The sequence below is a fragment of the Muscardinus avellanarius genome (assembly GCF_963383645.1).
Source record: "Muscardinus avellanarius genome assembly, chromosome: 5".
Lineage (NCBI taxonomy): Eukaryota > Metazoa > Chordata > Mammalia > Rodentia > Gliridae > Muscardinus > Muscardinus avellanarius.
Window position 1 is genome coordinate 80,574,047 of NC_137790.1, and position 17,976 is coordinate 80,592,022.

The 17,976-nt window shown below is 41.3% G+C and overlaps 1 protein-coding gene across 1 annotated transcript in view; it reads left to right on the top strand.

Moving 5' to 3' along the window:
* Positions 1-17,476, top strand: part of MB21D2 (Mab-21 domain containing 2) — a gene marked incomplete at both ends in the record, with an annotated part of 128,117 nt that extends 110,641 nt beyond the window's left edge. Inside the window, one exon of the mRNA XM_080696230.1 lies at positions 16,212-17,476. Within this exon, the coding sequence (XP_080552356.1) occupies positions 16,212-17,476 (1,265 nt within the window). The remainder of the gene's footprint in view (positions 1-16,211) is intronic.
* Positions 17,477-17,976: the final 500 nt, after the last annotated feature.

Sequence of the window (17,976 nt, forward strand, 5' to 3'; positions counted from 1 at the left end):
GTTAATCCTCAGGTATTTTGTCACAAGATAGAAAGCTACTACAAACCATTAGGTGGTACCTAGAGGCAGATAGGCCCAGGGTGATGATCTTAGTGATTTTAATACATATCATCAGGCCTCAGCCTCTTATTGAACTTCTCAAGAGCCTTTATTCTCGGGTTTTGTGCATCAGAGCCCAGCTAGAAACTCAGTAAGCCAGTGGAGTGTCGGCGCCATCTCCTGGCAGTTTTTGGGAATTGCTTAGTCAGGAGGAATCCATATTTATAGGTCACAGACTTGTGAATCCAAGTAAAAATGCATATGTATAATCTTAGAAGATGTAGGTTTCGATTTAGATCACATTGTAATTATATGTTAACTTTCTCCTTTACTCCCTTGGTGAAGTTGTTGTCTGAAAATTGTTGCTTTGAAGAATATTGAGCTAAATTTTTCTCAGGAGCAAGAGAAGGTGCCTCTTTATAGTGGTAGAGCCACTTGATAGGCTCCTAGCTTCTCCCTTCATCTCTTCAGCATGTGCAGCATGGTTACTCTGCTTGCAGAGATAGAGGCTCTGGATGTCCTTTCATGCCTTGAAACGACAGGATCAGATTGACATGGTCAATCCAAGTATATGACCTGAGAATTTCATCCCCTATAAAGATCAGCTTATTTCCTGGCCATGCCCTATATTGATTATCCAACTTACTTCTGTTGAACTTCTCTTTTGTTAGGATAGGGGATATGCAATTCATCAGGTAGAGGAGTACCAACAAGCAAACAAGCAACACCCAACATACAAATGATCATTGGCAGAAGTCCTATACTAAAGAAAATACAAGCCAGGCATGGTGACACACACCTGTGATCCCAGCACTTGGGAGGCTGAGAAAGGAGGATGACAGGTTCAAAGACAGACTCAGCAATCTAGCAAGACCCTATTTCAAAACAAAAAATAAATAGGCTGTCTTAGAGGTAGAATGCCCCTGGGTTCAGTATCCAGTACCACAATAGAAAATAAGTGGGCTAAAAGTTATGGAATAGGGACATGAAATATGATATTTGGACTTCTTTCTCTACATTTTAGAGGACCAGAGACAGACTAATCCCAAACAGAGGCTGAAAGAGAAATGTTCTGGTTTTCAAATTTAGCTTGAGACTTTGATATATGAACAAGGCAGGTCTGTTTGAATGGAGCTCTACTCTGATGGGTGGTTCCAGAAGGAAGCATTTACCCTTCAACCCATGCTCCCATTGTCCACCTGGTAATTTAAGGAAGAGAGGCCCATCTCCGAGGAATGGGAGAATGTGCACCTCTCAGTTCTCCAGGACCTGAGAGGTATGTAAGTGTTCTTCAGGTAGTAAGGAGAGGTGGGATATTAACAAAGCCATAAATAACTGTAAATGTTCTGGGAAACAAGCTGGCTGGCTCCGGCGCTGAGGTTGGGGAATTGTTCTCAGATCTAGTTAATAAGACATATAAGGGCTCCATAACTTACTGTGGGAAAGAACAAGAAACTCGTTACCATTGCCCTCTGCTTCTGTTCTCGTGGCCAATTGTACACTTGAGAGGTTGTAATTTGATCAAGAATCATTAGCAGTAATGAGTCTGTTTATCCCCATTGAACACACACGATACACAGATGTGTGCATGCGTGTGCGCGCGTGCCCCCCCCCCCAATTTAGAAACGGGAACTTCCTTGCTGTGTTAGTTCCAAAGCAGGAGTGAGGGGGTGGGCAATTAAGACAGAGAAGGGAGAAGAGCCGTGAAGGTTCTCCCTGTGAGTTGGCCAGCAGGAGAATTCGTCTTGTGGGGCCTCCAGGAAGCTGTGTGGAACCCATTGAATTGCCCAGACACTGGAGCAGCTGGGGCATTTGTCCAGAGATCCTGCTTCCTGTCCTCTTGGCTGTGGCTTGCCCCTGGGGTGCACCATTGTCATGACTTCACATATATTAGGAAAAGGTAAAATCAAGTGAAACCTGAAATAACCTGAAATAATAAAAAAGTATTAATTTTGTTTAGATATGAGGATAGTGATTTCCACGTTTAAAGGGTCTTTTTCAGGCAAATATCTGGAAATCTTTTATAGGGAAATTTTATGGTTTCTGAGATATGCTTTAAAATATTATAGCAGAAAAATGGGGTAAATGATACTAGAATGGCAAATATAATTATGGAAGCTAAGTAATAGATGTTATTTATTCCACTGTTCTCTCTACTGTTGTTTGAAAATTTCCCAAGTAAAGTAAATTTAAGAGAAGGTCTCTGACTAGACAATGGTAGCCTTAAGTGTGGGTGCGTGTATATGTGTGTGTGTGTGTGTGTGTGTGTGTGTGTGTGTGTGTGTGAGAGAGAGAGAGAGAGAGAGAGAGAGAGAAACAGAGACAGAGAGATACACACAACAGACACACGTGCACACACACACACACACGCACACACACACGCCCCACAGAGAAAGAGGATTGAACCCAGGGGCATTCTATCTCTGAGCTATACTCCCAGCCCTTTTTTATTTTTCATTTTGAAACAGTTTCACTAAATTGCTGAGGGTCTCACTAAGTTGCTGAGGCTGGCCTTGAACCTGTGAACCTCCTGTCTCAACCTCACAAGTACTGGAATTACAGGTATGTGCCACCACTCCCAGCTTTTAAGCTTCTTCAGAGGAGCTTGCTTTACATAAACTTGGATTGGTTTTGAGCTAGTATGACAAATCTGAGTGTGTTGCATGGACCACAGTGATCATTCATTGACCAAATAAATGAACTTGTTTAGGCTGCTGGGTCACAAGAAGCATAGGCTCTCTTCTTCCAGCCTCTGAGATACCAGTAGTTTCTTGGTTTGTTTCTTTCCAGAGGAGGAACAGCTTTTTTTTATGCCTCTTTTTCCAGGTTCAGTGTGCCTTAGTTTGGTACAGAGAAGAAGTGTGCTGACTCTGAGCAGGTACTGTTGTGTCCACGTGAGCTCAGTCAGAGCTCTGACTTCATGGGTAGGTGGCATTGCCTTTGGTAATCACGTTCCTGGCCATCCTCCACCTGTCTCTCAGCCCAGTAGCAGAAATCTGGAGGATATAAGGTTTTGCTGTAGGGCCAAAATAAGCAAATTAGACTGTGTATCTGAGTATGTGGGAACATTTTCAGAGTTTGTTTTTGGGTCCTGAAAAAATCCCAAGGGTGCTTTATGACTGAAACACTTGTAGAGTATTCCTTGAGAATTGCCCAGGAGCTACGTATGTAACATGCATGTGTACAGACATACAGCCCTGTGTCATAGTACCAGACACTTTTTAAAATTTTGTAATCATGCTTTTCTAATGATTTGTTATTCATTTTTCTTATATACTCTATTCCCCACAGATGGCCTAAGCTATTCGCTTTAAAAATAATTTTACTCCAAAATAAGATTTGTTTCATTTTTGGGTGGAGAAATAAGCTTGTACTTCCTGTTCCTCAAATCGTTTTATGTTGCAGTTTTTTTTTTTTAAAGACCTAAAGATATTCAAGATACTAAGTGGCTCATTCTCCCAGAAGACTCTATGCTGGAAAGCATCATGGCATAGAGCGCAGAACATGAGATCACGTTCTGGATGAACCTAGATCCCACACCAGCTATTATGTCCTGGAACAATTTGCTGGGCTGTTTTTTTATTTTGATTGTCTCGTCTATAAAATGGGGACAGCCCTGCCTACTTGGAGCGGATTGAATGAGACAATGCAGGTAAAGCACTCAGCCTATACCTTAGTGCACATTAGCACCAATAAATGCGTGTGCCCTTCTCAGAGAGCCCTTGACAAGACAGGGACGTACTTCAAGAGCATACTCTACATTCAACCCAGCTTTTGCTCTTATCTGTAACATTGCTAGCCTTATGCTGTCTCTTTAACATTGGCAGAGTTGGAGGGTATGACAGCAGCTGGGCCGCAAATTATAAATGACACCACATAGACCAAAGAGAGGGAAGAGCAGCCCGCAGCATCTGAGCATAGCACTCCCCTGGTGTCCCTGCCACAGTTACAGGGGCCCACACTAGGTGGGCATAGGTGGCTTCTGGACTCAACAGGATAATTATCTGTCTTCAGTAGTGGGCTCTTATGACAGGCAGCCAGCCCCCTGAGAATCATCTACACTCAGACTTCATCACATGTCTGCATTTTGAGCTTTTGTGCGTGCTGAATACTATGATTGATCATCTCCTGAGACAAGAAATGCACTGCTTCAGCAGGCAGCGGAAAATTGCACCGGATGGACACATCGTCTGCTTGTAACACTGGACTGGATTTTTATCTCTATACCTTCTACATATTGAAATCCTATTGGTTAAGTTCTCTCTTCTTTATGAGAACAACCCTTTTTTCATATGCGTGAAGGAATCCCATGGCCTTCTTGATCTTTTTTTCTCTGGGCTAGACAGTTTTCACTTCTCTTCCTCTTGTGTTTGGGCTAGGACCTTTATTCATTTCCTCCAGTGTTTTATTATCTCAGCTAGTAATTATATGTTCATTAGCATGTGATTATTTGATTATTATGGGAGCTGTTCATGCTGCTTATCAACTATTTCTGGCTCTCCACCTTCTCAGCGTGTGGTAATGTTGCACTTTCTTCCCTGTGGTTGGGTGGGACTATGTTCCAGTTTGGACCATTGGTTTGGGAATGAAAATAACATATGCTATTTCCAGCCAGGGCTTGCTTTTGCTTGCCTTGTTCTTTTCTTTCTTTCCCTTTTTTTCTTTCTTTCTTTCTTTCTTTCTTTCTTTCTTTCTTTCTTTCTTTCTCTCTCTCTCTCTCTCTCTCTTTCTTTCTTTCTTTCTTTCTTTCTTTCTTTCTTTCTTTCTTTCTTTCTTTCTTTCTTTCTTTCTTCTTTCTCTTTTTTCCTACTGGGAATTGAGCCCAGTAGGCAAGCACTCTACCATTAAGCTTGACCCCCAGCCCTTTTTATGTTATTTTGAGAAAAGGTCTCAATAAATCCCTTGGGATGGCCTTGAACTTGTGATCCTCCTGCCTGAGTCTTCCAAATAGCTGGGGTTACAGGTGTGCACCACCATGCCCAGCATAGCCAGAACACTGCTGAAAGCTTGGTCCTCCAGAGCTTTCTTCTTCTCCAGCAGAGTGGCTCTGAAGGTCTAGATAGGGACCACAGGGCTGCTTCATCTACCTGGGTCCTGGGTGAAAGAAAGAAGAGCCCCTGGTTTACTCTCGATGATCCTGTAGTGTGAGTGAAAAGTCAAACTGTGACTCTGAGTCACTGAGGTATTGTGTTTGTTACTCAGCACAGCTTTCTCTGTCTGACTGAACAATTAACATCTGGCTTTCTCATTAATGATAAGCATTATACCATGGGGCTGTGTGTGTTTCTCCTCTTGCTTGTGTTTTGGTATCTAGGATAGTACTGGCTTGTAGGAGACACCGATGCTTATGTGTTCTCATGAATAAAACCTGAGGTTTGAGCCCTGTCTTCTCCAGCTTGTTACATTTTTTGGACTTGGCTTACTTCTTATTCTGAAATGTTATCCTTTTCTTCCTCAGTAAACCTAGATTTCTAGTTTTCAGAGTAATTATGTTATTTACATATGAAACTTCAAATAAGGAAGGGATGGAAAGCAGACTGGACCGGGTCACATGCAAAGGTGAAGGCACCATTGACTTAATTCCGAATATCTGCATCACAGTTCACAGTTCTGTAGATCAGGAGAAAGTTAACGCAGTCATCACTGATACATCTTATTGTCCCTATGTAGCCATTTGACACCATATGGGCATTGCTGTTGCTTTTTTACTTGCTATGTTTTTGTCTTTTAAGAATGAGCCTTCTAAGGTGAGTACTCTTCTGGTAAATTGTCCCCCTATAGCTTTCATCTGGGTTGTTGCTGTTTGAAGATTCTAGGTGAGGCTGATGAGACTCTTTTTTTAGTCCTACCACTGAGCCATGTTTTTAAACAATCCTAAGAACTGAGAAGAAAGGGTAGGACTTATTAGATGGGGAAATTCATTAAGAACAAGCAGCCTGTGCCCAGAACCCTTCACTTTTTGACTGCCAACTACATACCAGGACACACATTAAGAGACTTAGTGTGCATTTTCCCATGACTGCCCATTAAATCTCTAGTTATTCCTGCCAACTCCATTTAAATAAACTGAGGCCTAGAATGGTTAATTATGTTGATCATGGATGAGGTGGACTTGAAATCAGGTCTAACTCATTCATGTTCATTCTGTTTAAAATTGTTCAGTAGGCCAGGTGTGGTGGTGCACACCTGCACTCCCAGTACTTGGGAAGCTAAGACAGGGGATCACAGGTTTGAGGACAGCCTTGGCAATGTAATGAGATAGATGCTAAGTAACCTAGTGAAATCGTGTTAATAAATAAATAAATAAATAAGGATGAGAATATAGCTAGAAGGTAGAATGTCCCCGAGTTTAACCCGCAATACCAAAAATGAAGAAAAGAAAAAAGAAAAAAAACTTAGTAGACCTTTAACAAAGCCCAGCAATTTTTGAGGTGGAAAATAACAAAAATTTAGAGAGGCTTTTTTCCTACCCGACATTTTGGCCACTAGTAAGCAATTTCACACACATTTGCCGACAGTGTTTCATATTCTGTATCAAATTCCGTGCTCTCTGGGTGTAGTTAAGAAGATGTTCATCTTGATTGAAACAAATGGCACATTCAACAAACGGTTGCCTTCTAACCCCAAAGCCAATTCTAGCCTTACAGTAATAAACCTTGACCACAAGGAGTTTACAGGCCATTACCTATGATAGCATCTTTCATCTGCTGAGCCTCGTTGCCAGTTAATGCTCCAAATACTTTCTATTATTATCTGAGTTAGAGGGGGGAATATACCTTGAACCCTGCCAGCTATTTCCGTAAGTGTCGAAAATGCTAACGTGAAAGTTCAGGCCAAGGCCCTCTGAGGATGCATCCAAGCTGTGTGTGCCACAGAGCATCTGAGGAAGGTAAAGGATCAGGGAAAGGGCTGGGATCCAGCCTGCCTCTACCCGAGCCCTGTGCCAAACCACGGCACCCACCGAGAGGACATGTCCCCGCACCAGCAGTCACTGTACAGGCTGTGGAGAGATCCTTTCATCCAACAGGTTGTATATGCCCTGCATGTGATAGAGGTTTTTTTTGTTGTTGTTGTTGTTGTTTTAAGTTTTTAATTTATTTTTAGCTGGCATGTAAGAACCTAAATATTGTACATATTTATGGGGTATTGGGATGCTTCCATACATGCAAGCATTGCATAATGTTTAAAGCAGGTTAAACATATTTCTTCCAACATTTATCATTTCTTGATGGCAAAAAAAACCCCTTTTTTGTTGCAATGTACAGCACATTATTGCTGTCTGTACTCTGGTGTGCAATAGCAGACCGGAACTTCTTACTCCTATACAACTGCACCGTTGCTTACTCTCACTCACCTTCTCCACCCCTTCCCTCCCAGCTCCTGCTTTCTCAGCTTCCAATAGCCATGAGGTCAGCCTTTTCATGTACCACATGTGAGTGAGATCACAGGACGTTTTCCTTTATGTGCCTTTTTTTTTCTTTCACTTGATCTCCATTTCTTTCTATTTGGTTGCAAATATCAGTATTTGTGAAAGAGGTTTTAACTAGGTTGTCTTGTTTTGTTAACTCTTCAAAACAACTCTTTGAAATAAGTATAGCTTGTTATTCTGAGCTCATGGGTGTGTGTTGGGGGGAGAAAATACGGGGGGGAAAGTGAACTAAATACCTATTATTTGCTTAGATACTTCATACCAACCCTATAAGGATGGTTGGATGCATTTCAGTAAGGAACTAGAAGCTGAGGGAGGATATATAACTTGTCCCCCTCATTTAAATAGTGGTAGACGCAGAGCCCAAAGCCACACCCCTTACTTCACTCCAGTGCTTCTGCGTACATACCAATTTCGAGGAGCCATCTTTTGTTTTTAAATATTTTTATTGATGAATTCTAATTATGCACAATAGCCTTCATTATGATGAATTTGTATTCCACTGTAACTCCCCTTTCTCTCTTTTTCCCCTCCCCCTAGTTTCTATCCATCTATTTCCCATCACCTCTTTTTCTGAGAGACACGACCCCTAATTTTACTGAGTCTGACTTCTCTCTCGTAGCATGACATCCTCTAATTCCATCTATTTTCCTGCTGTGACATAATTTCATTCTTCTTCATGGCTGCGGTGGGGGGGGGAGTTCCTTTGTGTGTAATTTACCACATCTTCTCCATCCATTCATCTGTTGTTGATGGAGAGCTAGGCTGGCTCCATAACTTGGCTATCATGAACTGTAGTGCTAGTAACATGGATATGCATGCATCACTGTAGTATGCTGACTTTGATTCTTTTAAATAAATACTGAGGAGTGTTATAGCTGGGCCATATGGTGGTTTCATTCCTACTCTTTTGAGGAACCTCCATACTGATTTTTATAGTGGTTATACTAATTTACATTCCCAGCAGTGGTGTATAAGTGTTCCTTTCCCCCCACATCCTTGCCAGCATTTATTGTGTTTATGTATGTTCTTAATGACTGTCATTCTAACTAGAGTGAAGTGGAATCTCAGTGTAGTTTGATTTGCATTTCCCTGATTGCTGAAGATGTTAAACATTTCATTAGCCATTTGTATTTCTTCTTTTGAGAAATGCCTGTTTAGTGTATTTGCCTATTGATTAATTGAGTTATTTGGGTTTTTAGAATCAAGTTTTTTTAGTTCTTTATGTATTCTGGATATTAATCCTCTGTCAAACAAGTAGCTGGCAAAGATTTTTCTCCCATTCTGTAGGCTCTTTCTTTATGCTTTTCCCCCCTTTATTTTGTAGAAGCTTTTTAATTTGTTGCTTGTTTAATTTATTGTTTAATAATTAATACCATATATTCTTAGTTTTATTCCCTGAGCATTTGGAGTCCTATTAAGGAAGTTATTACCTGCACCTGACCTGTATTTGGAGTGTTGACCCTAGGGTTTTTTTTTTTTTTATCAGTTGCAAAGATTCTGGCCTAATTTCTAGATCTTTGATCCACTTTGAGTTGCAGGGTGAGAGGTAGGGATCTAATTTTATTCTTCTGCATGTGGATATCCAGTTTCCCCTGCGTCAGTTGTTAAGAAGGCTACCTTTTCTCCAGTGTCTGTTTTTGGCACCTTACTCAAAGATCACATGATCATATCTGTGTGAGTTTATCTTTGTATCTTCTATTCCATTGGTTTCCATCTCTGTTTTTATGCCAGTACCATGCTGTTTTATTATTATAGCTCTATAATATAATTTAAAGTTGGGGATTATAAAAGGGGCATCTTTTGGATCAGTCCTATTCTTGAGTATATTCTGCTCAATGTGGAACTACTGTTACCATGTATTAATTCATTGGTTTCTCTTTCTCTTTCTCTCTTTTTCTCTTTTTCTCTCTTTCTCTCTCCCTTCCTCCCCCCTCAGGGGTATTTATCTCCAGGCTATATCTTGCTTTATTGTTGACCTCAAATTTGTGATCCTCCTGTCTAAACCTCCCAAGTACTGGGATTACAGGAATATATCCCATGCCCAACAATTAATTGGTTTCTTTTCCTTTTTTTTTTTTTTTTCAGTACTAGGGATTGAATCCAGGGGCATTCTACCTTTAAGATACACCCCTAGCCCTATTTTTTATTTTTTATTTTTAAATAGGATATCACTCGCCAGGTGTGGTGACGCATGTTTGTAATCCCCGCGCTTGGGAGGCGGAGACAGGAGGATCGCACAGGTTCGAAGCCAGCCGCGCACGCTGGCTTAGGAGACCCTGTTTCTAAATTTAAAAAATATAAAAATAGGTCTGGGAGTGTAGCCCGGAGGTAGAAGGGCTTCCAGGAACCCCAGTACCACCCAAAATAAATAAATAAACAAATAAATAAATAAATAGGATATCAGTTGCCTCACTAAGTAGCTGAGGCTGGCCAAGAACCTGTGATCCTCCTGTCTCAGCCTCCCAAGTACTGGGATTACAAGCATTGTGCCACCATACCCAGCTAATTAATTGGTTTTCTAAAGAGTTAAATAAAATTATATACAGTTGTCTTAGAAATTATGCAAAATAAAACTTATGGTTATAAAACATATTATTATATTGTGAATGTTAATGATTTCTTGGGAGATTAGCGAAAGGCTGGGAAGTTCCCTTGGTATTCTCTGTTTTCAGTGTCTTCCAGTTTATCGGGAAATAGTAATGGCATTTTCCAAGGCAGATCAGATCTATTCTTCCTGGTGATAAATGTGGGTGATCAGACAGGACTTGCTGCTTGTCAGAGATTACCCTTAAACTCTGACCAGTCAAACCCTGAGACCTCTGTGACTTTGCTTCCAAGCCATTCTGCATTCATTCAAGTCTGGTCACTGTCACAGGGAGAGCAGAATGTGCACCCTGCTGGCTTTGCAGCAAATCTGGGACAAGGCGGTGCTGCTCATCTACCACTAAGGTTGTGTGACCTTGGTGAGTCATTGCTCCTCTCTGAACCTTGGGCTTCTCACTTATTAATCAGTTTGGTGCTTTCTGGGCATGGATGAGAAAAATGCTAAAATCTTCCCCAAATGGAGGTCATAGATGAGTGACTTTCTTAGAAAAAGGTGGCCATGCCTATATCGTAAGATGCTTCTCAGAATGTCAAGTAGTTTGACAAAAGTATTTCATCTGTGGAAAATACATCATAATATTTTATAGGAAGGTTTTATATGATTTCATGTAGTCACCAAGAACACGCTTGACCTTAGGGGGGATACACAGAGATTGCTGTCAATACCGGCCCACCCGGTATCCTTTCTGTCCTTAAGAATCACTGCTGTAATAAGGCACCATTGTTACTGGTGTTGGCCACATAGTCTGAGACCAAGAAGATAACACTTTACATGAAACAATGAGTATTATTGGGATATACATTCATAAGTTTTTCTATACATAGTCAAAGATACATATGAAGTAGTTTATCTAGTTTTATAATTATAATTACAAAAATGTGAAAGTTTTATCTCATTTATAGTTCTTTTTCCCTTCAACATAAGTGTTTGTGAGTATATGTCGTTGTTGTTTTAGGGAACCTATACAAGTATACTAATTTCACTTATCTACATACTGTTTTTTAATGGGCAGAGAAGATGGGAGAAGACAAACGAGGCTTAGGTCTTGGGTTCTGATGTTAACAATCTGGAATTGCGTGCTTGAGTGACGGATATTAGTAATTTGAATTCAGTGGAATGTAATGAAATTTTATTTACTAGGACATAAGGAAGTCAGGGACAGAGTTCTATTTTTTACTTGATGTTCTAAAGATAATCAGCAGAGAATTAAGAGAATGACATGAGCTCATTCCTTAACCTTGAGGCTCTAGTATCTGTATGAAAGAGTCGTATAAAGGTCTTGTTAAGTGGAAACCATGAAATAAATTGAAACCAAGAAGTGAAGAATAGTAGAGAGGCGTTTTTATGGAGAGCTTTAAGAGAGACCATATGCTAGTGCTCCCAGAAGAGAGGTGCCCTGGGGAGCGAGCTATTTTTCCATTCCTTGTTCCTTGCTGCTCACAGGTTTGGGGTGTGTGTGTGTGTGTGTGTGTGTGTGTGTGTGTGTGTGTGTGTGTGTGTTACTCTGGTTTCCTCTCCTGTCTTTAGATTATGTAATTTATGGCTAAATGTCCAGGGTCACTTGATCTTACCCTCCCATAAATACCCAGGAAACCCTAAATCAGCTCAGATACCACACTTGTTAGAGCTGATCCCTATGGCCAAAGTGTACAGTTGAAATTTCCTCCGTTGTACTTTTCTCTCCCAGCCCTTGGCTGGGTTAGTTGTACGACGACCCATCTGCCATGATAGCTCATGTTAGCTCATTTTTACTTAAACTTGGTCCAGGGAAGTTTTCAAGGAAGACATTTAGGCTTGTGCAGCTTGTGTTTTCCAATCCTGTGTAAACTGCAGGGTGGGCTCCAGAGGCTGATGGAAATGTGGATGGCACAGAGGTTAGCTTCTGGAATCATGTGACCCTAGGAACTTTGTTTCTAACTTTCACAGGCTTAGTAAATAAGCCTCTTGTTTATTCTCTCTGCTCTTAAAATTCTTTCTGAATTTTAAAGGGAGTAAGAAGTATCCTAAATTATCCTGACTCTTGAATATTTAAATTTAGCCAAATGATTTATATTGGTTTTTTGGAAAGAAGGGTTAACACTAGAACCCCGGTGCATAAGCTGCAATTTGAGGAAGGAATTATTTATCATTAGCAGGAATGTTCTAGTGCATATAACAAGGGAAAATAAGCTAAAACTTCTTATATCCAGTAGAGGGCAGAAGGGAGTTTTAGCTATTTCTTAACTGAGATTACCCAAACAAAATTTTGAAAATGCAAGGCAAGATTCAGTGACACTTTTGTAGACAATTTGCCACCAGATGGCTGATGTACAGGTCACTGTGATTGTATAGACAGGTCCTTGCTGATACACTTAAGGCCAGTTTGTTCCTGTCTGTGATAAAAGGATGCAAACAATATTGAATCAGTAATAGCTAAGAAGAGACGACAATGTGCTGCCAAAACTACAACATTTTAATTACTACAGATCATATTTATTAGCCACAGCTCAGCATCTCACGGTTTTTATATATACTTATGCCATTCAAAATGGTAGAAATAAAGAATATTTGAAATAATGAAATACAAATTATTTCCGTGTGAAAAACATTTATTTGAAAGGCACTGTACCTATTTGTGAATCCACAAAATAGTGAAAATGATTTTTATATGCTACTCTGGAATCTGAGAAATTAATCTTATTCTTTTATAGCTATAGTTAAAACTTGGGGCAGTAGTATTTCCTACATTACAAAAATGTGATTAAGATTAAAATACAGTGAGAATTGAGAAATGAATCTGCATCTTGATTTTTGTGATAACTTTGAATCCTGGTTGCTGAGTTAGGTTTTTAAAAGAAAAAGCAATTGTCCATGCTTCATTTGTAGTGAAGTATTTGCTTGGATAGTGTGTGTTGTCTTAGATTGGGTTCCTCAGGAAGCTACCACTGAAATGGAGTTAGGCTATTTAGTAAGGAACATCCTTATTATCCATACCTGTCGAAAGGAAGGAAGGAAGCCAGATCAAGCAGAAGGAGAATCAATTTGCCTGCAGACCCAGCATCAGCCTTTGCTGACCCTGCCAGTAGCTCTGGGCTTGAGTGGTTCTTCACAGTTTCCTGAGCTGAGACACTCCCATGGTGATCAGTAAGTGGATACATACCCCGACCCTAACCAGAGACACAGGGAATGGCTGTGGTTAAGGCAGCTTTTTGCAGCTGAAACATTACTAAGGGATTCCACTCCCAGCAGTTGGGACAGATCTTTTCTTCACAGCACTGGTAGTATGAAAAACAGCCCAAACACTTAGGTACACTGGATTCTCTTCCCAATGAATTGTTGACACCATAATGTTGAGTAATTTATTGATAGCTTTAAAAAGAAAGTGATAACTTTCTAAATTCCTGTCTGCATGGAAGGAAATGGTACGAAATAAAATGCTTTTCCATGATTAATGTGGTTTGTAAAGTAGACTTCTACAGAAAAAAAGAGCACATTTTTGTAAATGAGTTTTAAAACTTGAAATGTAATTGTCCTAGTCTGTTCAGGCTGTCATAACACAGAACCATAACTGAGTGGCTTATGAACAATAGGAACTTATTTCCCACAGTTTTAGAAGCTGGAAGCCCAGGATCAAGACACCAACACACGGGGTTTGTGGTGCAGGGCTGTCTTCTCACTGTGTCCTTGTGTGCAAGAAGGGGTAAGGAAGCTCCCTGGTGTCTCTTTATAAGGTCACTAAGCTCACGTGTATAATAAGGGCTTGACCCTCACAACTCGTGCCCTACTAAAGGCCTGGGGTCCTCACACTGGAAGTTTTCAACATATAAACTTGGATGACACAAATCCAATCTGTAGGAATAATTCTAGCAAAGCACATGTATGTGGTTATCTTCTAACACAACACCACAGACTACATTATAAAGAAAAGATGTTTGTTCAGGTTCCCAGTTCTGGAAGCCCAAGTGAGGGCTGCGTCTGGTGATGGCTTGCTGGCAGGGTGCTGAGGTGGTACAGGCATCAAATAATGGCATAAAGGGATCACGGTTGTCTTGTCTCCTTGATGGATTCCTCCTCATAAAGCTACTAGTATCCAGTCATGAGGCTCCACCCTGAAGGCGCTATTTAATCCTAATCACCTCCCAAAGCCCCACCACTAAACACCAAAGTCAGATTAAATTTCTACTCTTTTTATACCTCACAGTGGAGCTTAAACTCCAACACGAGTTCTGAAGCAACAAACCATATTCAAACCACAGCAATTGTTTATTTGCTTTGAGACTTGTCCTATAAACAGTACACTATGTGGATTCAAAGTAATTGCAATGAATAACGGGAAATTCATTTGTGGTAATTCTTAGATCTTCAGGGGAAAGCTATTATGTAAGTCACATAGAATGATGATGCTATTTTGTTAGGCAATGAAGCGCAAGTAGGTACATAGGAGAAAAGGAGGCAGGGCTGGGTGTGGTGGCACACGCTTGTAATCTCAGCATTTGGGAGGCTGAGACAGGAGGATTGCAGTTTGAGGACAGCCTCAGCTATTTAGGCCCTCTGTGACTCAGTGAGACCCTGTCTCAAAATATAGATTAAAAATAGAGCTGAGGGTGGAGCTCGGAGATAGAATGCCTCTGGGTTCCATCCCCAGCACAGAAAAAAAAAGGGGGGGGGTAAGTTTGTATGATTCTCTGTAATAGTCATTTAAGTCTAGCCTTTACTTAAGTATATATGTGAATTCTATCTATTAATTCCGTCCATTTATTCCATTATCAGTCAGAGCTTGAATTGTACATCTATCACATACAGACCCTTTACCTACTCAATACAGGTTTCAGATAGGATTTTCACCCTCAGAGGACTCAAAAATCTCATCAAACACATTTATTAATATACCTCCAATTTCATCATATATATTATGTGTATGTGTGTACATATATATATATATATATATATATATGTCTCTTTCTCTCTATATATATATTTAAAGAAGTCAGACTCATGGTATACAATAAGAGTTTTCTAAAATTGAGTTTTCTCCTGAAAGCTTCAGTTTTATCATCGGCAATAAATACTGTTAGTTGTCTTATTGAAGCCAGACTCAGTTTGTTCATTTTTAGAGAAAACAGATGCCAAATCTCCAGTTCTGAACAGCCATCGTATCAGTCATTTTGTACAGTAACAGTGGGTTTCCATGAAAAAAGCAGCTGCGTTATCTCACAGCTCAGTTTCATAAGTGCTTTCTGGAAGGCAGCTGAGCTTCCATATTCTAGTATGAAGCAGAGAAGCTTTATGGATACTTCCCATGATGTCCCTAGACTATCAAAAAGCTAGTTTTTTCTTATGGTTCAAAGACTGAGACTTAATACAGTGAGTCATATTTCTTCTCCATCAAGGATTTTCTTAAGTGAAGTTGTATTTTTTCTCATATTCTCTTAGGTTGCTAAGGCATGTCAGAAATTAAGAACCCACTGCTTGTCAGTACAGGTTGGTACCACTGAATTGACTAGTGCAGAGGCACCAGCAGGACCCTCTTTTGCTTCTGTACCTTCAGTACAATTGTCTCCACAGCCAAAAGGTCACATGATGTGTTAGTATTATTACGAAAAGTTAGGACCTCATTTTCCATTGAAAGTTTCTGCTGCCCAAACATGAATTTCTAGAAGAAAGGTTTAAGTGGGGGGACTCTTGAGGGAGCAAGAATTGCTTTGGCTAAAGACAAAAATAGTCTGACATCATCTGATAGAGCAGAGATGGAGAACAGGGAAGGAAGTGAGAAACGCAGTAGAGGCGTCTGGAACGGATCTGACAGGAGAAGGGCCAGGGCAGGTTGAAACTCATTGAGGTTTTCAGCCTGGGTGACCGAGTAGATGGCAGCACTAGTGATTGAGAGCGATGAGTACGAGAAGAGCGAGGAGTCCTTCTTGATGATTGCAAATATTGCTTTTAACTCTCAAAAGAAAAAATTGTCCTAATTCTCTCACTTGGAAAAAGGTAGAGTCTAACACTGGTGAGAAAAAATAAAGTATTATAGGCTGTGTCTGTTCAGCAGCCTGAGATCTGGTAATGAACTTTGTTTCTGGGAAGGTTAAACCATTCTTTGTTAATCCGGCTGCTGCATCTGGGCTTTTCATAAATGTGCTGTTTCTTCTTGGTTTCTAGGAATGGTGCAAAAGCTGGACCAAAAGCTTCCAGTGGCTAATGAGTACCTGCTGCTCTCTGGAGGAGTTCGGGAAGGCGTGGTGGATCTGGACCTAGATGAGCTGAACGTCTATGCCCGGGGCACTGACTATGATATGGACTTCACCCTTCTGGTGCCGGCCCTCAAGCTGCATGACCGTAACCAACCTGTGACACTTGACATGCGCCACTCAGCCTTGTGTCATTCCTGGCTGAGCCTTCGGCTCTTCGATGAAGGGACAATCAGTAAGTGGAAAGACTGCTGCACCATCGTGGATCACATCAACGGTGCCACCAACTACTTCTTCTCCCCTACCAAAGTGGCCGACTGGTTCTATGACTCCATCAGCATCGTCCTGTCCGAGATTCAGAAGAAACCCCAGCGGGGGATGCCCAAGGTGGAAAAGGTAGAAAAAAATGGGACTATCATCTCCATCATCCTGGGCGTGGGCAGCAGTCGCATGCTTTATGATATCGTCCCCGTGGTATCTTTCAAAGGTTGGCCGGCGGTGGCCCAGAGCTGGCTCATGGAGAACCACTTCTGGGACGGGAAGATTACTGAGGAGGAGGTCATCAGTGGGTTCTACTTGGTGCCCGCTTGCTCCTACAAGGGGAAGAAGGACAATGAGTGGCGGCTGTCCTTTGCCAGGAGCGAGGTGCAGCTGAAGAAGTGTATCTCTAGCAGTCTCATGCAAGCCTACCAGGCCTGCAAAGCCATCATCATTAAACTGCTGTCCCGGCCCAAGGCCATCAGCCCCTATCACCTGCGGAGCATGATGCTCTGGGCCTGCGACAGACTTCCGGCCAACTATTTGGCTCAAGAAGACTATGCAGCCCACTTCTTGCTGGGCCTCATTGATGACCTGCAGCACTGTCTAGTCAACAAGATGTGCCCCAATTACTTCATCCCTCAGTGCAACATGCTAGAGCACCTGTCGGAGGAGACGGTGGTGCTCCACGCCCGGAAGCTGTCATCCGTCCGCTCGGATCCGGCAGAGCACTTGCGCACAGCCATCGAGCACGTCAAGGCAGCCAACCGACTGACGCTGGAGCTCCAGCGGCGGGGCAGCACCACCAGCATCCCCTCCCCGCAGTCAGACGGGGGGGACCCCAACCAGCCCGATGACCGCCTGGCCAAAAAACTGCAGCAGCTCGTGACTGAGAATCCGGGGAAGTCCATCTCGGTCTTTATTAACCCAGATGATGTCACGAGGCCCCATTTCAGAATTGATGATAAATTTTTCTGAGCGTTTGCTTCACTGACTCCTTTTTTCACTGGTTCTAAAACTCTCATAGCGTGTAGCGTGGTGTGTGACTCTGTCTTTCCGTTTTTTACATATCCAGCTTAGATTGGATTTGTTAAGAACAAATTTTTAAGTTTCCTGGTTCTGCAGGATGGTGCAGGCTCTGAAACAGTATATTACTATTTCATATTCTGCCTCTGATTTCGTTGTTTACGTTTTCTTGTTAGTGTCACGTAGTTTTGTTTGTTGGGTTTTCATTGTTGTCCTTGTTTGTATTTTTTTTTTTTTTAAGGAGAACTTGAGCCATAGAAGAAAATGCCCATGAATCCTCTTGCTTTTTCTGTCTCCTGCTTTGTGCGAATTTGCTAATGGGTCTTGGGAAACAGATCTTTTCTGACACTTAGGAATTCTGTTATATTTTACCATTGTTTTTATAATGAATTTTCAGCACTGTGGATATTTGAGAATCATAAGAACTTGGTGACTGCCTGGCATGTTGAATG